At 45.6% G+C, this 21,981-nt stretch overlaps 7 protein-coding genes and 1 pseudogene across 9 annotated transcripts; 5 read left to right on the forward strand and 3 right to left on the reverse strand.

Moving 5' to 3' along the window:
• The first annotated feature begins 8 nt into the window (after nt 1-8).
• On the forward strand, nt 9-1,213 carry LOC148177723 (uncharacterized; annotated as a pseudogene).
• A 113-nt stretch (nt 1,214-1,326) lies between these two features.
• On the reverse strand, nt 1,327-4,834 carry LOC148177724 (uncharacterized). The gene is made up of 8 exons (XM_088033015.1): nt 4,636-4,834; nt 4,270-4,589; nt 4,030-4,222; nt 3,676-3,898; nt 2,516-3,626; nt 2,281-2,470; nt 1,525-2,233; nt 1,327-1,473 (listed from the first exon to the last, which is right to left on the reverse strand). Exons 1-8 carry the CDS (start codon nt 4,747-4,749, stop codon nt 1,364-1,366), a joined length of 2,970 nt encoding a protein of 989 aa, XP_087889141.1. The 5' UTR covers nt 4,750-4,834; the 3' UTR covers nt 1,327-1,363.
• A 131-nt stretch (nt 4,835-4,965) lies between these two features.
• On the forward strand, nt 4,966-5,655 carry MED21 (mediator complex subunit 21). The gene is made up of 2 exons (XM_088033033.1): nt 4,966-5,176; nt 5,221-5,655. Exons 1-2 carry the CDS (start codon nt 5,135-5,137, stop codon nt 5,611-5,613), a joined length of 435 nt encoding a protein of 144 aa, XP_087889159.1. The 5' UTR covers nt 4,966-5,134; the 3' UTR covers nt 5,614-5,655.
• Nucleotides 5,652-11,907, reverse strand: Set1 (SET domain containing 1). The gene is made up of 7 exons (XM_088033028.1): nt 11,816-11,907; nt 11,531-11,767; nt 8,789-9,792; nt 8,578-8,735; nt 6,415-8,527; nt 6,010-6,362; nt 5,652-5,954 (listed from the first exon to the last, which is right to left on the reverse strand). Exons 2-7 carry the CDS (start codon nt 11,764-11,766, stop codon nt 5,781-5,783), a joined length of 4,038 nt encoding a protein of 1,345 aa, XP_087889154.1. The 5' UTR covers nt 11,767; nt 11,816-11,907; the 3' UTR covers nt 5,652-5,780.
• A 214-nt stretch (nt 11,908-12,121) lies between these two features.
• Nucleotides 12,122-12,643, forward strand: UQCR-11 (Ubiquinol-cytochrome c reductase 11 kDa subunit). The gene is made up of 2 exons (XM_088033035.1): nt 12,122-12,300; nt 12,355-12,643. The coding sequence occupies exons 1-2, from the start codon at nt 12,211-12,213 to the stop codon at nt 12,526-12,528; spliced, it is 264 nt and encodes an 87-aa protein (XP_087889161.1). The 5' UTR covers nt 12,122-12,210; the 3' UTR covers nt 12,529-12,643.
• Polr2I (RNA polymerase II subunit RpII15) lies at nt 12,639-13,476 on the reverse strand. The gene is made up of 3 exons (XM_088033034.1): nt 13,137-13,476; nt 12,953-13,081; nt 12,639-12,906 (listed from the first exon to the last, which is right to left on the reverse strand). The coding sequence occupies exons 1-3, from the start codon at nt 13,199-13,201 to the stop codon at nt 12,717-12,719; spliced, it is 384 nt and encodes a 127-aa protein (XP_087889160.1). The 5' UTR covers nt 13,202-13,476; the 3' UTR covers nt 12,639-12,716.
• A 2,368-nt stretch (nt 13,477-15,844) lies between these two features.
• LOC148177729 (uncharacterized) lies at nt 15,845-19,139 on the forward strand. The gene is made up of 4 exons (XM_088032784.1): nt 15,845-15,931; nt 17,278-17,520; nt 17,630-18,223; nt 18,276-19,139. The coding sequence occupies exons 2-4, from the start codon at nt 17,287-17,289 to the stop codon at nt 18,504-18,506; spliced, it is 1,059 nt and encodes a 352-aa protein (XP_087888910.1). The 5' UTR covers nt 15,845-15,931; nt 17,278-17,286; the 3' UTR covers nt 18,507-19,139.
• Nucleotides 19,140-19,249: 110 nt separating this feature from the next.
• On the forward strand, nt 19,250-21,855 carry Brd7-9 (Bromodomain containing 7/9). 3 transcript variants are annotated; one of them, XM_088033032.1, is made up of 4 exons: nt 19,250-19,867; nt 19,939-20,180; nt 20,318-20,681; nt 20,746-21,855. In XM_088033032.1, the coding sequence occupies exons 1-4, from the start codon at nt 19,507-19,509 to the stop codon at nt 21,753-21,755; spliced, it is 1,977 nt and encodes a 658-aa protein (XP_087889158.1). In that variant the 5' UTR covers nt 19,250-19,506; the 3' UTR covers nt 21,756-21,855. The 3 variants fall into 3 exon arrangements, with proteins under 3 accessions (XP_087889158.1, XP_087889155.1, XP_087889157.1); XM_088033029.1 differs by having other exon boundaries at nt 19,251-19,867; nt 19,915-20,180; XM_088033031.1 differs by having other exon boundaries at nt 19,253-19,867; nt 19,915-20,180; nt 20,764-21,855.
• The last annotated feature ends 126 nt before the right edge of the window (nt 21,856-21,981 follow it).

Below are 21,981 nucleotides of genomic sequence, written 5' to 3' on the forward strand. Positions count from 1 at the left end.
GTATTTCCGTTCAATTTTCAGTTATTAATCAATAATTAAAGTTAATAGTTCATGCAATTTAAATATTCCGCGCTATCAGCGCGCTCTGATTGGTCTCCGCGCAGCTGTCACTTGTCAAACAATTGCCCCATTCCTTCTTTTTGTCGTCTTTTCACCTTTCCTTTCCAAAACTCCTGAATTTTAGGCTATTCAATTTAATAAAAACGTGACAAGTGCACTAAAAATGTCCACTTCCCGGTACAACCGTGACAAGTTTAGTCTTGCCCCAGGGCCCCCATTATTTAACTGCCGGAGCCCCATTGAATCGTACTGTTGCCCCATCTGCCACTTCACAACAGACTTGTCGATGCAGCTGAAGAAACATTCTCAAGAAGTCCACACAATCAAACAACAATTCAAAGAAGTGCAAAGGTACAATTGTCGCCAGTGCAGCTTCCAATCTCATTGTTTCTTATTCTGGTTTTGGAAAAACCAAAAGGAAACCGGAAGTGTTGACTGCAACGACGAATTTAGACAGTTTCTGTACAATTCAACCCGATTTAAACGACACTGGCGCCCAGTGGTTTAAATGTGATAAGTGCGCCTACAAAACCAAATCAAAATCGCATTTGAAACCACACAATCTCCGCAAACACCTCACCGGTGATGACATTCAGTGGTTTCAATGTGACAAGTGCGACTATAAAACGAAATTCAAATCGGATCTCACGATGCACGTCAAACTTAATCATCTCAGCGACGATAAGATTCAATGGTTTGAATGTGGCCAGTGCGCTTTTAAGGCGAAGGTTAAATCGACGCTCAAGACGCACGTGATAAGGAAACATACGAAAGACGACGAAATTGTGTGGTTTCCGTGTGATAAGTGCGATTTTAAGGCGAAATTGAAAAAGGATTTGACGCAGCATCACATTAGGAATCATCGGAGTGAAGATCAAATTCAGTGGTTTAGGTGTGATCAGTGCGGTTTTAAATCAAAGGAAAGGTCGGATTTAAAGAGACACAGGATACGGAAGCATTTGAATGATGACGAGATTCAATGGTTTGAGTGTGATCAGTGCGAGTTTAAGGCGAAGTTGAAGAGGGATTTGGCACAGCATAAAGCGAGGAGACATTTGACTGGGGATGGAGTTCAGTGCTTTGACTGTGATAATTGTCATTTTCGGAATCACATAAAGTTGTGCAAAAAGATTGAATAAAATACAGAAATTCAGTGGTTTGAATGTGATAAGTGCGAGTTATGTACGGTAAAGCTCTACAGTTTGGTCCATCGAGCCGGATTTTAAAAATGCCTGAATAATACAGGTGTAAAAAAAGTACAGGAAACACTTAAATATATATTAAATAGTAAAGCCTTACAAAATCATTTTAATAGAGCTGATAAGGGATCATCGTCGGGCTTCGTATTCTCCAGTTTTTTCACACTGCTCACTTTGGGTATCCTCTTTTCCGTCGCGACTTTAATTTCAGTCTCTGAAAACAAAAATTAGTAGAAACGAGCGTGTTATCTCCACTATAACTCACTTTTTGCGCCGGCGCTACTGAAATCCTTGAAAATATCGTCGTCTTCTTCGTTGTCGTCATCAAAGAGCGACTTCTTGGTCTTCGCCAGCTGAGGGGGTTTTTTGACCGTGAATAAGTCGTCATCGTCGTCGTCATCATCGAAGAGACTTTTGGGCTCCGCTTTCTTGGCGTCGCTTTTCGACGCGAACAAATCGGCGTCTTTCGGGGGGTTCATAGCCGGGGAATCCTCCTCTTTCGGGAGTTTTTCGGCGAACAAATCGGCGTCTTTTGGGGGGTTTATAGCCGGGGAATCCCCGAACTCTTCCTCTTTCTTGGCTGTGAAATTTTTAACTTCCGCCGCAAACAAATCGTCGCTTTTCGGGACCTCTTCGGCGAACAAATCCTCGACTTTCGGAGGATTTATCGTTTGGGAATCCCCGAACAAATCTGATTCTGGTGGACTTCCTGCCGCGAATAAATCGTCAGAGGCCCCAAACAAATCACTTTTTGCCCCCGAAGCAGTGAATATATCTTCCGGGGGCCCAAATAAATCACTTTCTGGCTCAATTCTATTCGTGTGTGTTGGAGCAAACAAATTTTCCTCCGATTTTTCGCGTGGTAACTCTTCCTCTTCATCTTTGAGTTTGAAGTCTGGAATCGTGTTCTTCAATGCAGCCTGACGACCTCTTCTCGTCGAAGGGCGGCGATTCAAAGGAACGCGCGCTCGATCCTAAAAAAAACTCGATAGGCAACTTTGAAAAATTCGAAGTTCGTTACTTTGGTCACGCTGTGAAGAACTTCCACTTTGTCGGTTTCGTCAAACGACGCCGTAGGCGCCGTCGCGACGACAGGAGGTGAAGGGGGGGCATCAGGTACCTCCGTGCGTTTGGGGGGGACGTAACCAGGCCTCAGTGCCCCCACGTTTATATTCAGGTTGTGTTTCAATTTCCCGGGTTTCGGTTTCATTCTGTAAAAATCAATAGTAACGGTTTAATGGTGTGAAGACACTTACGTTTCTGGGGGCAGAGCTGGGGGCTCTTCACTGAAAAGACTCGTTTTACCCCCTGTTACTTCTAAATCATTGCCACCCCCATCATCATCAGAGACGTCCGACTTGGTTTCCCACTCATCATCCGGGGGCGGATTAGGATCAAACAGACTCAAACTAGGGGTAGTCTGAGGGGTTGAACTCTTCGGGGGCGTCCCAACAAACAAATCCGACGCCTCATCGGAGTTCTTCGAGGCGAACAAATCGTCGGGTTCCGGAGGCGGCGAATCAAACAGTGACAGGCGTGGTTGAGGTTTCGGGGGCGGTTCGCTCTTCCTCGGACTCGCACTAGAAGACTTGTTTGTTTCCGGGGGCGGCGGGTCCACATTGATAGAATCGTTATCAGGAATGGGCACTAAATCGTCGAAGAGGTTGCCAGAGGGTTGCGACTCTTTGAAGAGATCTTCTCCGGAGATGTCGTCGAACAGACCCGACGTGAAACTCTTCTTCGTGTTGGACGAGAAGAGATCGTCTTTGAAGAGATCGTCGTCGTCGTCGAATAAACTCACTTTCTGGGGTTTGGGGTCTTCTTTGGTGATGGTGGCGGTGTCGTCGAACAAACTGACTTTCTTAGGTTTGGGGTCTTTGGCGGTGTCGTCAAACAAGCTCGTTTTCGGGGGCGGTTCAGTTTTTTTCTCTTCAGAAAACAAACCATCTTCTTCTTCACTGTCGAACAAATTAATCTTTTGCTTAACTTGGCCTTCATTCTTTTTTTGACCGGAAAACAGATCGTCGTCTCCAAAGAGATCAACTTTCTTGGTCTCTTTTGGTGGCTCGTCGTCTTCATCAGAACTGGGCTGCCTCCTCAACAGCTTCTTATCGAACAAGTTTCCACCCCCAAGAATCGACACTCCCCCGACTGGTTTCTTGACCTGGATTTGGGGAGGTTCTACCGGAAACACCGTTTTTTTCGGTGGAGGAACCTCTTTCTCCTCGTCGCTATCGCCGTCGAACAACCCCCCAGTTTTCCCGGTTCTGGGGGAGGGAATATCGTCGTCGTCAAAGAGACCACCACCCCCGGAGAAGATCCCTTTGGGCTCGTCAAGGGGAGGCGGCTCGTCGAAGAACATATCCCCTTAAAAAAAAGAGAGAGTTACCTACACAACTTTTTCTACGAAACGTACCATAATGGGACTGTGCCGCCGGTTTGACGATGGGCCTGGTGTTCACTTCCGGTTCCTGGTACTCCGTGACGACGTGCCCCAATTTCGCCGCCAACTGCTCCGCGAAATTCGGCTGAGAAATGGGCACAGAATTGTCACTACCACTAGAATTGGGGATGTTGAGTTTCGCCTCGTGTTTTTGCGAAAAGTCGAACTCAGAGCTCGTATCCGAGGTGCCTTTAATCTGGAAAAAGAACCAAACATTCCCCATTTCAGCACACAACTGAGCTCGAACTGCCCAAAATAAATCAAGGCCGCGATTAAGAAAGCGAGAAATGAAATGATAAACGTGTGTTAATAAGAAGCGATGGTTACCTGTGACCGATCTTGGATAATTGGGTGCTCAGACTCCGAGTCGCTTTCACTGAACTTGTCTGAGACTTTCTCGGTTTCGCTGTCGCTAGAGGAGTCTTCCAAGCCGACGTGCCAAGTTTTGTGCCATTCGGAAGACCCGATGACGTAGGGCAGGGGGCGGTGGATGTACAAGTCGCGGGGGCGCAAGACGTAGCTACAAAACAAACGAGTCATGGGGGCCCCAAACAGCGCCGTACATACTTAGGAAGATCAATGTCCTCATCCTCACTGTCGCTCACTGAAACGTCGACTTTCTCAAAGTATTGCTCTAGGACCTGCAGCCCCTTCACCGCCGCTAATCGAACATCCTCAGAGTGATCCTCTGTTTTTTCCTCGACTTTCTTCTCTTCAGTCACTGGTAAGGATTCGTCGTCTTCATACACCCGACTCTCGATGAACTGCGTGTTGCGCAGCCCCTGGAACTCGTTTTGGGCGATATCAAGCTGAAGACTCGTTTGATCGAGACTGTTGGTCAAATTCTGGAGTTTGTTGTCGATGTCGCGGGTCCTCCCCAGGAGGGTCTGAAAAGGTTCGGTACAATAAAGGGGCCCCGGGAAAAGTACGCACCTCTGAAAACGCTTGGAGGGTGTGAAGAAGGGCGACGTCCCCGGCGAGGCTCCAACTGTCCGAACTGTCGATAATCTCGTCGGTGGACCACGGGCGCTCCCAGGGCTTCGACATGGTAATCACAGGCACTTATGTTTATTTTTTGAGGTTAAATGTCAACAAAACGTCAAAACAGGTGATCTGGGGACTTTTGCGTCAGGAGTTGCCGGCACTATCTGAAGAAAATAAACGAAATTTAAACATATTTGAGTCCAAAACCACACATTTGCGTAAAATAACGCGAAATAACAACAGGGTTCGCTTCTGGATTGGTTGTTTTTACACATAACCCCCAATTTATGGAGGGTTGTGGCGGTTGGCAGCACTGCCTGTCACCGCCTTGTTTTTGTTTAAATGTCATCGAACTTTTAGTTATGCATCTCTAGGTCTCATTTCGCCCCCATAAATGTGAATCAAACTTCACCACCTTGCCTTGGCGTGTTTTCTTCATAACCTCAAAATGGCGGATCGGTTGACCCAACTCCAGGACTGCATAAATCAGGTTAGTTTTCGTCCCCCCCGGCTGTCTTCTAATTCCGTTTTTAGCAAGCGGAGCACTTTTGTAACAGCATCGGGATCCTGCAGCAATTTGCCCCTCCGAGCAAATTCCAGAATTTCGATAGAAGCGGCTCCCAGACCCCCCAGCAGCAGAACCAGGAGGACTACGTCCAGTTGTTTACCACACTGATTGCCCGATGCGCCAAAGATATTGATACTTTGATTGAGTCGTTACCTAGTGAGGAGAACTCCACAGAGCTTCAACTGCAAAGTTTGCGGGTGCTGGAGGCGGAGAACCAGGAGGCGGCGGAGCGGTTGGAGGCGATTGTTAGGAAGGGGCAGGAGCTGTTGGAGCAGGTGCAGGCGGCGTTGAGTGATATTGCACAGTCTCAGTTGGATATGCAGCATTTGACTAAACAGCAAACGGCAAACAAGGAGTGACTGGTAAAAGTTAGATTTTGTTACAATAAACCCTCAAATAAGTTAATGAATTTTATTTGTGGTTGTGATGAAAAACAAACACAAATGACCAAGTACTATTTACAGAAACATATATACAAATAAAAAAGATAATTTAAAAGGTAGCAACTAACTCGGTAAAAAGTCTCTTAATTCAACGTTCCTCTACACGTAGCCGCCCCACAAAGACATGGGATCTTCTCATCCTCAATCGGGAACTTATAATCATAAGTGATCTCCTCATTCACTCCTATACTCTGCTTTGAATAAATCACAATCTTCTTCTGTGACTCGATCGTGATGACTTTCGCGTAGCAATTGGGCTGGAACAGAACACATTATCCCTCCACACAGCCCCCTTATCACCACCCAACTTACATTACAACTGTGATTGATAAACCTCGCCAAATTCCCGCACTTCGTGGCGTCGATGATGTTCTCCAGGTCGATCCTAAACAAATACGAGCTCCCAATCCCGGTAGCCTCGTACTTCCGCTCTCGAAGATCAGCCACACTGTGCCTCACCATTTGCCCCACGTACTCGATCACCATCTCGTCGGCGGCGATGGGCTCCATCGCGAACAGCCCCCAATCGTGGATCGCCGACTTGGCGAACTTCAGATGCTTCTTGCGGAACTTGAGCTGGTTGAACTTGAGGAGATCGGAGTCGGTGTCGCCGCCGAACGCTGTGAGGAGGCGGCGCTGGTTCGAGCGCGCCTCGCGGGACAAACCTGAAAAAAACACTTTGGCGGTGCTCTCGAAGGTTTGGGTGCGATTCTTTACCTTGCATTTTGGTGACTGGTACGTTCGGGGAGACGACGGCGTTGCTCTTGGCGTGGTGGTACTTGTACTTGGCCTTCTCATGGGCGGCGATCTTGTAGTACCCTTCCGTTCGCGCGCACCCTGAAGAGTGTAACCTGAGGTCGTCCCGTTTCCGCCTCTTTGGCGGACTCGAGTAGAGATCCGTGACGCAGTGGTCAACCCAATGGGTGTCATTCAACCAGTACCCCATGGAATCGTCCGCCAACATGCATTCATAGCTCTGCTTCATGTACTGGATGTCCTCGTGGTCAATTCCCTTCGTCAAGAACTCGTAGAGGATGCTCATCTGACTCATCACATCCCGTTCTTTATGCTTCACAGAGTGGATGGCGTATGGAACTGCAGGTTTGTGCCGATCGTACGTGTAGCTCATCACATTCTGCAGTTCTTGGAGTTTCTTGTGTTCTTTCCGTTTGCGAGGTCGTGGTGGCTTTTCCTTGGGCTTCTCCTTCTCTTTAGTGGCAGTGTAGCCGTGATCGTGGACCAAATTCTCCTGAGTGGCTTCCGTGCTGATTTCCATCGGCTGCATACAGTAGGAGTGTTCCATCGTCACCTGCGAGCTGGGGCTGCTTCCATCCACCGACGACTCGGAGATGCGAGGTTTCGCCGCCTCCAACACCCCGTTAGCTTCTTCCTTCACTTCTTCTTTCTTTTTCCTCCGTGCTTCCAAGTTCTCATCATCGCTACTGCTCTGAAGAGGTTCCTCCATGGCTTTGGTGGCCTCCACCGGCACTTCTTCAGGAGGTTCGGGGTTCCGAACTTGTCTCAACAACTTCTCCCGCTCGTTCTCGAGCACCTCCAGGGGTTTATCCTCTAAGCTATCCACCACCTCCCCTTCTTCCTCCTCTTCTTCTTTCACAGCTAAACTCTCGATTTTGGGAGTCGGAGGCTTCTTCACCTCTTCTTTCAATTTGCGCTCTTTCTGCTCCTTCTCAATCTGTTCCATCCACTCCGTGTTGCGACGGCGCCGCTCCATGAACTCCAGCTCTCCTTCATCACTATCACTCAGATAGATCTTGGAGTATCTGTTGGGTTTAGGCTCGGCTTTCTTCACCACTTCGACTTCCATGGGCTCCGGAGTCTTCTCCTTCTTAACCTCAGGCTCGAATTCCGATGAGCTTTCGTCCGAACTCGAACTCTCTTCATCTGAGGTCAACGTGGAACTCTCGGAACTACTCGAGGAACTGATGGAGTGTTTCCGGATCCTCCTCAGCGGTCTCGACGTCACTTCCGGATCGGAGTCGTGGACAATCTCATCGTTGTCGCTCAACTTCCGCTCCTCTTCTTCGCCTCGACGCGCTGAGATCTTCTTCCGGCGGAAACTGGGCATTTTTGGTAAGGAAGCCTTCAGACCGAGACCGAAGCCCAGATCGTCCAAGTTCACATTCGAGTAGAGATTCTCCCGGTTTGCCTCCAGCAGCACGTTGATGTTATCCCGACTCGCGATGGGTTTCTCCAACACTTCTTCTTTATTCTTGTTCTCTTTGCTGCTTTCTTCCTCCCACCACGCTTCGAACTTTTTGAAAGCCGTGTTCTCCACCATCTTCTTGTTGAAGTCTTTCTTGAGAATCGCCTTCAGCTCTTGGGTTATTTGTTGAATCACAGCGCTGATTGTGGGGGAGTGCGGATCGTCTTTAGAGTTCTCGGCCCGTTTGGGGGTAATCTGGTAGTTCATGTAACTCTGCATGGGGTGCATGGAAGGATAAGCTGTGTAGGAAGAAGGAGTCAGATACATGGGGTGAGTATAAGGGTACGACTGCCTCCAATCATGTTGACTGTAGGGGTAAGAGTACGGGATGCCTGGGTACCCCGGGTACTGCTGATAGGGGTACTGCGACGGCATGACCAACTTCGACTCTTCAATCTTCTGATCGTTGTCGCTGAGCGGCGAAAGACTCATCCGATCGTCATCTTTATCATTTTTAACACTCCCCCGCCGCTCAAGGGGGCTGTAATTATCGCCGGTGAGCAGCTCATCCTCGCTCGACGAGATGTCGCTGCCAATCTTCGCAATGTCGATCTGTTTGAGAAGCGCCGTCGTCTCCAAAGCCTCTTTTTGGCGAGCCACCACTTCCTGCAACCAAAAGAGGGTGAAAAATGAGACCCGCGCTCCCATAAACGCACCTGTTCCAACGCCAATTTGTGGCACTCCAAGTAGACTTCTTTGGACAAGAAAGGGGAGGGCGGTACCGATAGAGGCGCACTTTCGTCGTTCTTTACTTCGTCGAAATCAGGAGCTGGCGGATTAATCGGCATATCACTAAGCGAAATACTCGATCGGTCTAAAAAACGCAACAAAAAGAAAAAAACTCAAAACGAACACGAAGATATTTACCATCGTCGCTATCGATGGAGGTTGGGATCGGAACGGACTTGGGCATCCGATCAAACGACGATTTCGATTCGTCGTCCGAGTCTCCGCCTAGGAGCAAGAAAGGCGGGGCTTTCTCTCCCGTGCCACGCCCCTTGAGTAGCAACGCTATTCTGGTGTCCAAGTCAAGAGTCTTTCCGTCTTCTTCCTTCTCTTTTTCTTTCTTCTTCGTTGTGGAAGCGACGTTGTTTCTCTTTTTTTCTTTTTCTTTCTCTTTGTTTTCTTTCGGGATGTGTTCCTTCTCTGGCCACTTGGGCGGGATGGGCGTACGATCCCACATATCCGACGGCCACTGCGGTGTCGCCATTGGCCAGACCGTCGGACAATGGTACGTAGGCGTGGCGTACGGGTACTGATGAGCCAATTGAATATTGTGCGTATAATCAAAAGCCAATGGCGTGGTTCCTGCCGAGCCATAACTCGCCGAAAACTCACTGGAGGCGGTGCCGTAGCCCATATCCGAACTACTAGGCGTGGCGTAGTCGTTTCTGTACGCCCTATACCTGTCCCTCTCCCTATCCCGGTCTTTCTTCTTCACTTCTTCTTGTATCAACTCTTTTTCTTTCTCCTCCTTCTTCTTTACCTCCTCCTCGATTTTGAGTTTCTCCGGTTCCACCTTCGGCGCCTCCACCACAGGCGGTGGTTTCTTTTCAACTGTACAATCTTCAAATTTCTTTTTACATTTTTCCCCAAAAGGATCCAGGAAGACTTCGAGGATTTGGCCCATCACACTGGTCTCGTTTAACTTTTCGACGCAGAGTTTGGCACCGGCCACTGATTCAAAGACGGCGCGACCGATACCTAGGTGCTTATTCGTTTGCGGGTGGTAATAGATAAAGAGCTCTTCGACCACACCGTATTTTTGGACCATGTCCCTCAGGAACTGTTTGTCTATGTTGTCGTTCAAGTGGAAAATCGTCACTTCGATCGACGGCGGCTCTCCGACGTAGTTTGAGTCGATTTTGAACCTGAAAAAGTGACAAAATTCAAGTGACCAATCAGGAACAAGCACAGTGACTTAAGTCTCAAGTTGTGCCTACCCAAATGAGTTTAAATCATCATGGAAAAGCCAAATTGAGCTTTGGTGATGACTTTGATTCAATTCTTTGTTTGTTGGTACTCCTTGAAGTCAGCTGCACTTCTTTTTTTACTGGTAGCGCAAACTTCACAGTTATCTTAGTCAAAATTATAAATTAGGAATAAAGTACTGGTAATGAGCTTCTCGGAAAGCCGCTTTGAGCTTTGGTGATGAATTTGATTCATTTTTTTGTTTGTTGGTACTCTGTGAAGTCAGCTCCACTTCTTTTTTTACTGGTAGCGCCAACTTCACGGTTATCTTAGTCAAGATTCTAAATTAGGAAGAAAGTACTCGAAATGAGCTCCTCGACGTAAACAATTACGTTTTCAAACGAGGTTATCTATGACGTCATTTATTTGTAATCATGTACCGAATCGTACCGACCTGTAGTACCGTAAAATTGTATGGAAACTTCTCGAAGGCTTTCTGCAATGATTTTTTAGGTTTTAAGAGGTCCAGTTGAGTACCAAACTGTCTTTTTCTAATTTTGCAAAAGACCCAATTTAAAATGTGAGGTTATGTTTACAAATTTTAGATTTCTTCTTTTAAACGGCGTTCTAACTTGCGTTGTGGCATCTTTCATAACTACAAAGATCAAAATGCAGTAACAAAGTATGCAAACTTGAAGATTGAGGTGTTAATGAGAGAAATTATGAAAGTGAGGTTATGTCAATTTTTAACTAGAAAAATTTAATTTTTGACTTTCAGATTGTACCAAAATGAGGCTAATGCCTAATTAATTACAACAGTTGTCCGAAAATGAGGGTACTGAAACTTGAATTGAGGTTATTGCCAATTTTGCAAAACAAATTTTGGACCCAAAAAAAATCATCTTCAATGAGAAGTTCCCTCAAGTTAAGTCGAGTAACATTGAACACAGTTCGTGGCTGAACTTTTTACGGTCTTTACACGAGTCCTTGAAGACTTCCTATAAAAACTGAGTGTCCTTGATCCCTTGACAAAAGAAAAGGAAATTCATGCTTGGAGCCCCAATTCGGATTCAGAAATTCGTCCATTATGCCCAAAACAGCTTAAGATTCTACTAGTAAATAAGAACAAGCTTGAAACGAGACAAAAATATAAACACAAAAAGTGAGGTTATGTGCAAATTTTATTTATAAAATTTTCAATTGGGGACTATTGTAGTTCAAAATTATTGTCAAGCGGAGCCACTGCCAGTGCTGGCATTTTCAAAATAAACCAAGCGCCAAGATTTCCTCGTTTTTGAGTCTGATTTAAAAAGTGAGGTTATGTCAACTCAGCTTCAGAATTTCCAAAAATTTAGAACAATACTCAAGGTACGTTAATTAAAAGGAGGATATTCAGTCACAAAAAGTAGGTCTTGATCCAGCTCTTACGCTTTTGGGCTTTTAGGAAGTTTTTATTTGGCACATTTCATTCTCACTTTGAGTGTTGAAATAGCTGCCTATGAGAGTTACAGGTGGAAAAATTGATTTAGCTGCACTTTTAGCACACAGGTTGCACCTGTAAAACCTGTCTATCCTGTTTTTTCCCAACAAAAACAAAGTAGAAAAGTGAGGTTATGTTCCCATATAAGGCTTTTTGGGTAATTTGTGACTGTCGTCACGTTTTTGTCGACAAGTCTAGATCTGTCAAAACAGTCAAACCTTGGTACAGGCAAATCCAGAGTTTCCAGCCTGGTCCAGATCCGTGTGAGATGTGACCTAGGATCTCTAGGAACGGGGGGCCTGTACGATGCATCGTTGGGTACAACCCCATCATATCGATACAGTTTCGAAGCCCCCTTGACTAAAAAAGGATCCACCAACAACTTGTAGTTTTTGGGTCCCTTGGTACTATGCCCATGATTGTCGCTCCTCCGCGGTTCCATTGTACCATTCATCCTGAATCAATACAACTTAATCGCACTCTTTCAAGGAGGCTGTACTCACCTTACTTACTAAACCAAAAGATATTAGCAATGGTAAATAATAACAAACAATCACAAATCAGCTTGGATCAAAAATAAAAAATGCGTGCATGGTAAATCGCGGTGGCAATGACAAAAGACCGCGGCCGTTTGTTTTATACAGTTGTCATTCACCAGTTTGGAAATTTCAAGAAAAACACGCGATTTTTGGGAAATTGCACACAACGAAACGCACTCGACTTCTAACCTACCCTCACGTCAAAGTCGCTAGGGAGCAGCACTGCCAACCACGCCGAACTAAAATCACCGGTTACTCGCGCTTTGGAGGTGGATCAAACGCCGGTTTGGGTTGGCAGCACTGTTACGTCACGAATTACTAGTTACGCAAGGTGCTGAATAAAATCCTCAAAAATCAGAATGTGGTTCGATAAATTTCTCCCAAGGTTCCCGAAAGTCAAAGCTGAGGATGCAGAAGAGGATTTGGTTGATCCACAACAGGAATTGAGAGTAAGGATATCGATCTAACCTCAAAAAAAGTGGGCTCAAAGGGGGCTATTTCAGGACAAGTGCAGCGACTCTCCACATTGCAAGGACTTGTATGAGAAGTACCAAACTTGCAACGATCGCGTCAATTCGCGGTCGAAGACCACGGAAACTTGCGTGGAAGAACTCTTTGATTATTTGCACGCTTTGGATCACTGCGTCACCAAAGACTTGTTCAGCAAGTTGAAGTAGGGGGGCCCCCGTAGTAGGTTTTGTTATTTAATGTTAAAATAGTGGAAATCGTCACACATTGTGTCGATTATAGTGGGGGCCCTGGCGCCTCTAACCAATAAATGTCTCTGTTAAATGAGTTCAATTTATTATCAAAACCCCCCAAATTATAAAAGTACGATTCTTAAACTAAAATAGAGAAATTTCCTTCATTCCGTCCAGCGATGAGCGCACATCGGATTTGTACAAACGTAATATAATCTCATTTCTTCCTCGGCTCGGCGGGTCTGAGCTTGAAAAAAAACAGCCTCCCTGTGGTTACATTCAGGGCAATGATGATCCTCAGTCCGTGGAAGAGTAGGGTCTGAGATAACATCCGCCACGATGTGCGTCAACTCACTGAAACAACACTGCAAGGAAAATCGACAAAAAATGAACAACTCACTCAATTTCGTGCATAATTTTGTTGACATAAATGCACTTCGAGTCCGCGTGTTGTTTATAGTCGCAATTCCTGCATGCGTACAACAGCACTTTGTTGTCTTTATCCTCCTTGGGGTACAACATGTTGTTACTGCAAAAAGTGACAGACTTTTGTTAGGTTAGGAAATATTTCGGGGGTTACTCACCATTCCTGGCAAAATCTGATGCCGACAAATCCGGGGCCTTCACTGTGGGAGTCGTAACGAGACATTTTGGGTCACTTTGTTGTTGTTTTAAACTGTGGAAGATCGATTTTTGTTGACAGTTTGACAGATGCACAGTTAGTTTGTTGTACCAACTTGACAATTTGAAAACAATTGTTTTGGGGGAAAACGAGCAACCCTGGCGCGGGTGTTTACAACTGACTCATGCAACAACTTTATAACTTGCGCAATCTGCTGCACACCTGCTGGAAGTTGTGGAGGCATTTTTATGGAGATAGTTGTGGGGGCCGCCCACTGCTCCAACGAGACAAAGCGCGGAGTTTAGAACACAGCGGTTCCCAAACCGTTGCCTAAGTTGCATTTTTTAATTACACTCATCAACACAACTTTTGTCACGCGATTTCTGTAATAAGAGAAAACAACATCCTCTTGTTTCTGTAACCCTCAGTTTTTTTGTGACAATCACAAATACAGACATCCTCGAAATCGCCTTTAATTTTAAAAATAACGGCGGATTCAAAATTTTGAACATCAAATTGATTGATGTTTAAAAATTGTAAATTGTCCTTTGTCTTTATAATCATAATATTTATAAACGGCACAGCAAATGTCAGACATTTACTTTGTATGTCAGTCACAATGACAATAAAGCTTGCTTTACACTGTCATGTGTCAATGTTCGAAATTTTGATTCCGCGATTGTATTTTCAGATTTTATGCAAATTCTGTTAAAAATATAAGCAAAAAATGCTGAATCTTTCATCAAAAATTCTAAAATTGCAAAACATTACATTTCTTAGGCGTCGCGACGCCAAACTAACGGTAATAAGTAACAAATTTTCACGTCAGGTTGTGGTGCTTAATCAACCATAAATGTATGCAAATTTGCAAATTTTTATCTTTACAATTAAAGGCGATTTTTGGTAAAATTATAAAGTTAGTAAATGATTACTTGTTACTGATCCGAAGCCAAGTATACCAGAGCTCATTACTATCGATCCACTCATTAAAAAGTTAAGTTGGCAGCAGCCCCTAGCAATTTTTATCTGTAACAGTTGACAGCAAAAGCATTTGACCTTGACGCAACTGCGGCATGCGTATAGTTTATCCGGTGAGAGATTGGGAGATTTCGACAGTTGACATATAGGTTGATAGCAAATTATGCTACAAAATACACTAAAAACACTAAATTCCTACGCAAAATGGGTTGACAGGGTTGTCAGTAACTAGGGTTATTTTGTTATTTTAAATTTCGCGCGTATGGTACACTTTTTATCGCGTAGATTTAGTGACTTTTCTGTCATTCAATCTCTCACCGTCATTGACTTTAACTAAATAACCTAGATGGTGCAAAGTACCCGCCATGATGTTCCTACTCACCAGCCATATTGGAATAAGTGGATTCAAATTTTTAGGCAACCCGCAATTTTCAAGTGTAATGTTTTACTCTAAGTTTAAATAAACGACTGAAAATAGTCTAAAGAAACATGCAAAATTTGATAAATCATGACTAAAGTTGTATACCAAACGACCAAAATAATAAACAGTAGCTTTAATTAAAAACTAGGTTTTATTTAACCATTTTAAAATTTTTCAAAACTGATCACTCCTACAATTTTTAATTATTTTTATACATTAAAATTATACATTATACATTATAAAAACTACAGACCATTTAGTATTTATACTCATTATCATTGGATTACGATAAAATAGAACTAGTTTATCAAAAATCACTGAGAATTCTACAACAAAGAAAAGACAACAGGCTACCATTGACTTCTTACAAATAAAATTGTTTAAAATTTAAAATTTAAAAATAGAATTTTTTTCAGGCCCCCGCTTTTTGGTGCCGCTGAAGTGTGGAGTAGTTGCGCCGGAGCATCATACCCGACCCCAATTCATTGACAATAACAACAAACGCTCATGCGTTCGGAAATTTTGTCCCCACTTTTGGAGCAATTTTAGGTTGTGTCACTTTCTCTGATGGAAAATGCGCAATTTGATATAAAAATAACGCTACAAATTTTGCATTAATTAAACACGTGATTAACGAAAAACAGGTCATATGGTTAGTCATTGCAACGGTGCCACTTCGCACCTCTCATCAGTGTCAAGGCTGCCAAGAGATGCAAATAGCGTTTCCATGAACCATTTGATCCTTGCGTTTGTTGGTCTTTTCGCCCATGACTGCATTTCGCGCATGGTGCCTTTGGGCCGCCGCCACCGCCTGCTTTCCAGGCCGCTGAACGAGGATGGCAGATGTCCTCGTCGGCGCTTCCGTCATGTTGCCGGTCGTGCATCGCAGCAACCGTCGCTGGCACTTGTTTCTTGGGCGTTTTTGGGGATTTCTGGAGAAAGTGGCAACGCCGCACTCCTTTCACGTACGCTCTTGTCACCGAGCGCAGCCCGTTTGCGCACCACACAAGCTGTGGGCACGCGGCCTCCATCCCCACCCCCGGTCACGGCACGCCAGATAAGTTCTTTCTTCCCTTCGTTTCGGTCACGTCGGCGAGGTCGCGTCCTGCAGAAGTCCAACCGTCGCCGTCGAGGTGCGCCCTGCCCCCGAGGAACCCCCGCGACGCCGCCGCCGCCAAGAGGTCGTGAAATCCACCGTCGCGATCCATCAGAGTCGGCCAGGGAACAATCGAATCACGCGCACTCCCATTGGTCGATACAGCCAAACACGCACGTGATGTGGCTCTTGTAGTGCGAGTGGCGTTTGTTTTTCGTGTGTTGTGCTCCAGTGAGGAGGCTTGGGAGGCACGCGGCGACGGGTAAGTACCGACCTTGAATCGGGGCAGGGGCGGCGGCCCCCGGGGGGCGCCGCCACCGGAGGATGCCGTTCGGGGCATTGTCCGGGCCACCTCGTGACGTTAGCATGTGCGTCGCTCCCATTGGCCAGCGCCCCCCTCTGCCCCGATCGGCCTTTGTTAACAAAACCCAAAACCGCTCACCACCAACCCTTTGAAAAAAACCCCAAAACCTCAATTTCCCAAAATTCTTGGCAAACCCTCGAAAATCCCCGGAACGGACACGTTGTCGCACCGAATGCGACGTTGCCACATCTCCGCCCACCTCGCCCAATCAAGATGCGAATTTTTCCTATCCAGTTGGCTCAGGATCCGGTTTCGATGACGATTTTTTCCGACTTTTCAATGGGATGAAAGCGGTTACGGCGAGTCTGACGTCAACGTGGCGATATTGGGGGCGGCGGACGGGCAATGTGGCAACATCGCGGCGCCGCATGCCACGTGGAGCAGCCAGCTCTGGATGATTTTTAAGGGGCGTATTGGTCTAGGTCAGCCTAGGCTACAGGCGTGCGTCGAGAGCATACCAAAACAAGTGACGGTCTGCGGCGGCGTCTCCCGAACGCCGCCGAACAACACTGGCAACATTGCATCATTTTTTTACAACTGCGAAAATAAATAACCAAAATACCGAAAAAAAACCGTTGTCAAGGCGACGGATTTTTGATATTTGCAACGGTGCGACACCACTGGGCACGGGTCATGTGATCAAAATATTTACTTTTTTTGCGATTAAAAGATCTGTCACAACACACTTCTTTATTTTTTCCATTGAGTTGCTAAAAGAATAAAACTATACGTGATAATTTTGATTCACATCAGTTTTGTGCGATTTACTCTACATGAGTGGAACAAGGATGGAGAAACACTACGTGCAGGAATTTTTCATTAAACTTTAATCAGACAGGTGGTGCAGTAGCTAAATGCTCAGTCACTTTAAAATTCTGACGCCCGTGATTGGTCGAAACTTCAAGGTCATTACCGATGACAGATTCCAACAGTATTGTACAAACGATCGTTTTCAAGAAATCTTAATCGATCTCTAAACATTCCAAAGAAATATTTCTGTAATCTGACAGAAATTTTAGTTAAATTAAAAATAACTAAAAAAATATTAAGTATTCCACCTACTGTCCTACATCGAAAAGGAAGTGGAACTACTGGTAGCTCTAATTTCAGTTCACACACGAATAAATGCGCACTGATACCAACCTGACAACTTCCACTCCGTCAAATTCCTCCCCATATCTCCCCTTCACATTCTTTTATGTTTTTTATGACGTTCCGCTGACATCTCAAAATGTTTCTTTCAGTTTGTCAAAATGAGTTTAAACACGTTGATCGAAGCTGCGAAATTTCTGGAGATGCAAGAACAGAAGGAGCAGCAACAGCGTGCAGCAGAAGCGGGAAATTTAAAAACGCCTTCGCAAAGTCAAAATATCCAAAAAACGACGCATGTTCCGGCCGTTTTGATCACATCGCCAGAGTTGGCCCCCAATTTGTTGACTCTGGCACAGGAAACAGTGAAAAAGCAGCCCCAAGCGGAACAACAACAGGTATTTGAAAATCGCGCTCAAAACTCCCGACGAATCACCGGTGTCGGTTTCAAGGCCGCTCTGTGATTGGTTGGGTACGAAAAAACATGTAATTCAAATTTTGTTTCAGGTGGTGTCGAGTACGGTGTCGCAGCCCCGCCACCGCATCCTCCACAACAGCTTCGACATCATGAACCCCCTAGTTATCGACGAATCGGGCGCCGAAATCAAACGAAAGCAGCCCCCCATGGTCTTCAGAGCGGGGACTCGAGAGGTCCACAATAAACTAGAGAAACATCGTCGCGCGCATCTCAAGGAATGTTTCGACGTGCTAAAAAAGCAACTTCCTCAGACCCAAGATGAGAAAAAGACCTCCAATTTGAGTATTCTCCATTCGGCGCTTCGCTGCATCCAATCACTGAAGCGCAAGGAACGGGAATTGGAGCACGAGATGGAGCGGTTGGCACGAGATAAAATCGCAGCTCAACAAAAGTTGGCAGTACTGAAAAAGGACATTCAGGCACACTATGATAACGTAGATTTTTCGAAGATTTTACCGGATGTGGTTCCGGCTACGCCTGTGGCGCAGTCGGTCACGACGGAAGAGATTAAGGTTGAACCGGTCAGCAGCACCAGCCAGAATGGGGAGAGGATTCAAATCCCACTCCTCCCGAATAAAACGCAAATTTCCATCGCGACCACGCAAGTGGGCGCCATTAAAGAGGTACGCCGCAGCGGCAATAATGTGTCATTTTACGGACTGTGACATTTTTTAGGTGACGCAGCAGCCGGTGCAGACTACGGCGCTGTCGGTGCTTCCTGTTGGGTACTCGGTGCCTCAAGGTCTCGTCCTGCAGAAGCTAATCGTCCCAAAGGGTCTAACCGAACTGACGCCTTTGGTCTCAACTCACTTCATAACTCAGCAACAAATCAACGGAAAAGTGGTTCCATTGGTCAATGCCCAATACGTCGTAAAACCGGTGGTCGTGGTGAGCCGGCCCAGCTAGTGGCCTTGAACGTACTCAAGAAAAGGCCCGAAATATATATTCGTATGATCGAAGGGTGTGACTGTAGGCACGCATGACTATCGTGTGATTTCTTATCATTTACGGTGATTTTTTTTTAATTTATGTTTGATGGTCGATGCATTTTGGCGCTCGGGAGCCCCTTTGACTTCACACATTCCAATAATTTTGTTTTAATGTCGAGATTTGGATTGTTTTTAGAGTCTAGTCATTTTTTTACTTTTATTCTCTATTTTTTAATTAATTTTCGACTAGTCATTCGGGTTGCAAAATTTGTGTGCGACATTTTCGACCTTTTCTTGAAAAGGTTCCACACAGAAGTAGAAATTCGCGAGCGCCAAATGTCATGTACTATCTACAATAAGGGTCCAACCCTGTTCTTAGATCTCTAGCCTTGATGTATTACTTTATTTTATATTATTGTACTGTACATTTAAAAACGTATATGTTCGAGGTTATAGCGCGAATGAGGATATTGTATATAATTAGATTTTAAATTGTACAAAAATAAGGTTTAAGATGAAAGTGTATTCACTCTATTCTATGTTAAGACTAGCGGAGAGGTGTCTCTGCTATAGTACAGTAAACAATAAAGTGTACTGTAGATGCAACAAAGGCAGAAGAGTCCGAAAACGCAAAAAAAATTGATGTAATAAATTACCTATTTAAAACCAAAGAATTTCGCCTGTGTATATCCACCTCCACGCTTACCCAGTGTGTATCCGACGCGCCACTTCTCATTAGCTCAGGCGCAAACCACTCCCACAAAACTGTACTATTAACACACTAATCATTGATTAAAACGGTCTAAACTTAAGTAATTAGTGCGTGTTGGAGTATCACCCCCCAAATCGGTTTAAACACCGCGAAATTCCCATTCAAAATTGTTTTCTTTTAGTGTGGACTCGAACCATTACCGACCGTAAACAAACCCTAACCTCACTTCCCCGCTGACGTTAGTTTTTGTTTCGTGGTGTCCTCGATGGCGTCCCCCATGTTCTCCTCCAGCTCTAAAAAGCACAAGAAGCACAAATCCGAGAAGAGGGAGCGTCTAGGCAGCCCTGCGGACAAGCCCCCCGGTCTGAAACTCATTTTAAAAGTCGGAAACCAAGCGACCCCCGAGCACACCACAGATTTTGGTTACAATTTAAACTCGTCGTACAGTGTCCAAGGGGGCGATGAGCAGATGATCGATCAGAATGACCCATATTTGGCGATTTCCCGGCACCACAAGAAGAGTAAGAAGAAAAAAAAGAAGAAGGATAAGAGTAAGGATCGCGATAGGAAGCACAGGCACCACCATAAAGAGAAGAAGAGGAAGAGAGAAGGGGTGTACTATGACGGTTTGTTTCTGTGTTGTTGTGGTTGTCTTCTTAGGGGGTGTTTTCAGATGAGAACCGAGATTTTTTGGCAGGTAGTCCCAGTCAGCATAGAGAGCCTAGAAGTTGCGTTTTGAGGCAGCGCAAGGAACGCACGCCTTTGCAAAGAATGCTGGATCAGCTCTTAGGGCTGCTGGAGAAGAAGGACCCTCAGCAGTTCTTCGCGTGGCCTGTGACGGATAATATTGCCCCCGGGTACTCCTCCATCATCTCACACCCCATGGATTTTAGCACCATGAGGCAAAAGATCGAGGAGAGCCAATACGACAATTTGCAGGTCATTATAAACGACGTCTGAGCCTTTAACTGTTACAAACGTATATACAGGGTGATTTTTATAAAACGGCAAATTAAATGGCTTTTAATATACTATAAGCTGATGATTTTAGAATTTTTTACAACTTTCTTCTTCAGGATTTCGTCTCCGACTTCAAGCTCGTCTGCACGAACGCGATGAAATACAACCATGTCGACACGATTTACTACAAGGCCAGTAAGAAGCTTTTACATGCGGGCTCCAAGATCATGCAAGCCGACAAACTTGGATGGGTCTTGAACCTCATTCCGGAGCTAACGAGCGAAGATATGGGCTTTGAGATCACTCCAGAGCTCCGCCAGAGTAAAGGAACCCATGAGGACCACGAAGACAGCGACCACGTACCTGAAGGCAAGAAGCGAATGCCCACGTCGAAGTTCGAGGCAATTCAAGACGAACTCACCCCCGAAGAAATACTCTCGAAGTCGCAGATCGCCGCACGCGAGGCCCGAGTCAAACTCAGTGAGTATAATTAGTTAAAACTGTTACTAAAACTCAGCTCGCTTCGCTCGCTTATTGTTCTTAGACTCGGCTTATTTTCCAGTTGCCCGCGGCGGGGGCCCCAACATGGGATTCCTCAAACAGCGCAAAGACGGCACCACCAACATCAACATCTTGGTGGGTGGCGAGGGGGTGATTCCCGGCACCAAAAAGCGCCCAGTTCTCTTAGGGCAGTTGTGTGGGAAGCTCACGGAGGGCACGGGGCAAATCCAAGGGTTCCGTGAAGACCGCCGCAATATTAGTAAGCCGGTGAAACCGCTTTATTATGGGGCTTTCGGGTCGTACGCCCCCAGCTACGACTCCGCGTTCGCGAATCTCAACAAGGAAGAAAGCGACCTGGTGTATCAGACTTATGGCTCTGACACCGCCGTCCAGTACGCGGAAAGTGTCTTGGATTTCGTCAAAGACAGCGACTATGCTAGTCATCTGGTTGATAGTCTTCTGGACTTGTTAACTGGAGGTGATCACACGAAGACTAAGCGGGTGTTGGATGAAAACAAGAAGCTCCGCGAGGAGGAGGAAGCGGTGAAGACTATAATGGAAGTAAAACCAATCGACGCTGTTAAAGTCGACGTGGATGAGCTGAAGACGCTTCAAGACCTCGGGATTGATATTAACTTCCTCGATAACATGGAGGATGAAATTAAACTATCAGAAGAACGCCACGAGTTACAACAGAGACTCGACAGCATGTGCCAATTACTACAAAAGCTTCAACAGAGTCAACACCAGAGGCTTTCGCAACCTCCGCCTGTACATCTTAGTCAGGTAGTACCACCTTCTGAGGAAGAAATGCAAGTTGCGGAGAACATCACCGAGAACCTGGCGGATATTGCCAAAAGGGTGAACCCGGGGGATGTTGCACCCGTTGGAGGAATCCGAAAAGCTTTGGGGGTTGCGGTACCAGACGTGGAGGTTAGCAGCGAAGTTGCTGACCTAGAGAGCGAGTTAAGGCAGTTCTTGGAGAGCGAGCCCGCTCTGACGCAGAGCCCGTTGAGGGATGATAAGACGATCGAGGAGATTTTAATGGAGTGAAAGTACCATATTTTGTATATTAAAGTGTAAGCTAGTTTTAATTTATTGAGGGCCTCGGAAATGGGGGGAAACAATAACAATAAAACACGTTTGAGAGGAAGAGGTTTTTTAAGCTTCTCCTTAAATCCTTTTCCTAGGGACTTTTGTCTTATGGGGCACGACCACTGTGAAATTTGGAAAAAATCGTTTGTGTTTTTTTGCATATTTTGATAGTCTATAACTTTAA

This window comes from Gnatocerus cornutus, chromosome 3 (genome assembly GCF_029298725.1).
Source record: "Gnatocerus cornutus isolate USDA-ARS CGAHR chromosome 3, icGnaCorn1.1, whole genome shotgun sequence".
Taxonomy (NCBI): Eukaryota; Metazoa; Arthropoda; class Insecta; order Coleoptera; family Tenebrionidae; genus Gnatocerus; species Gnatocerus cornutus.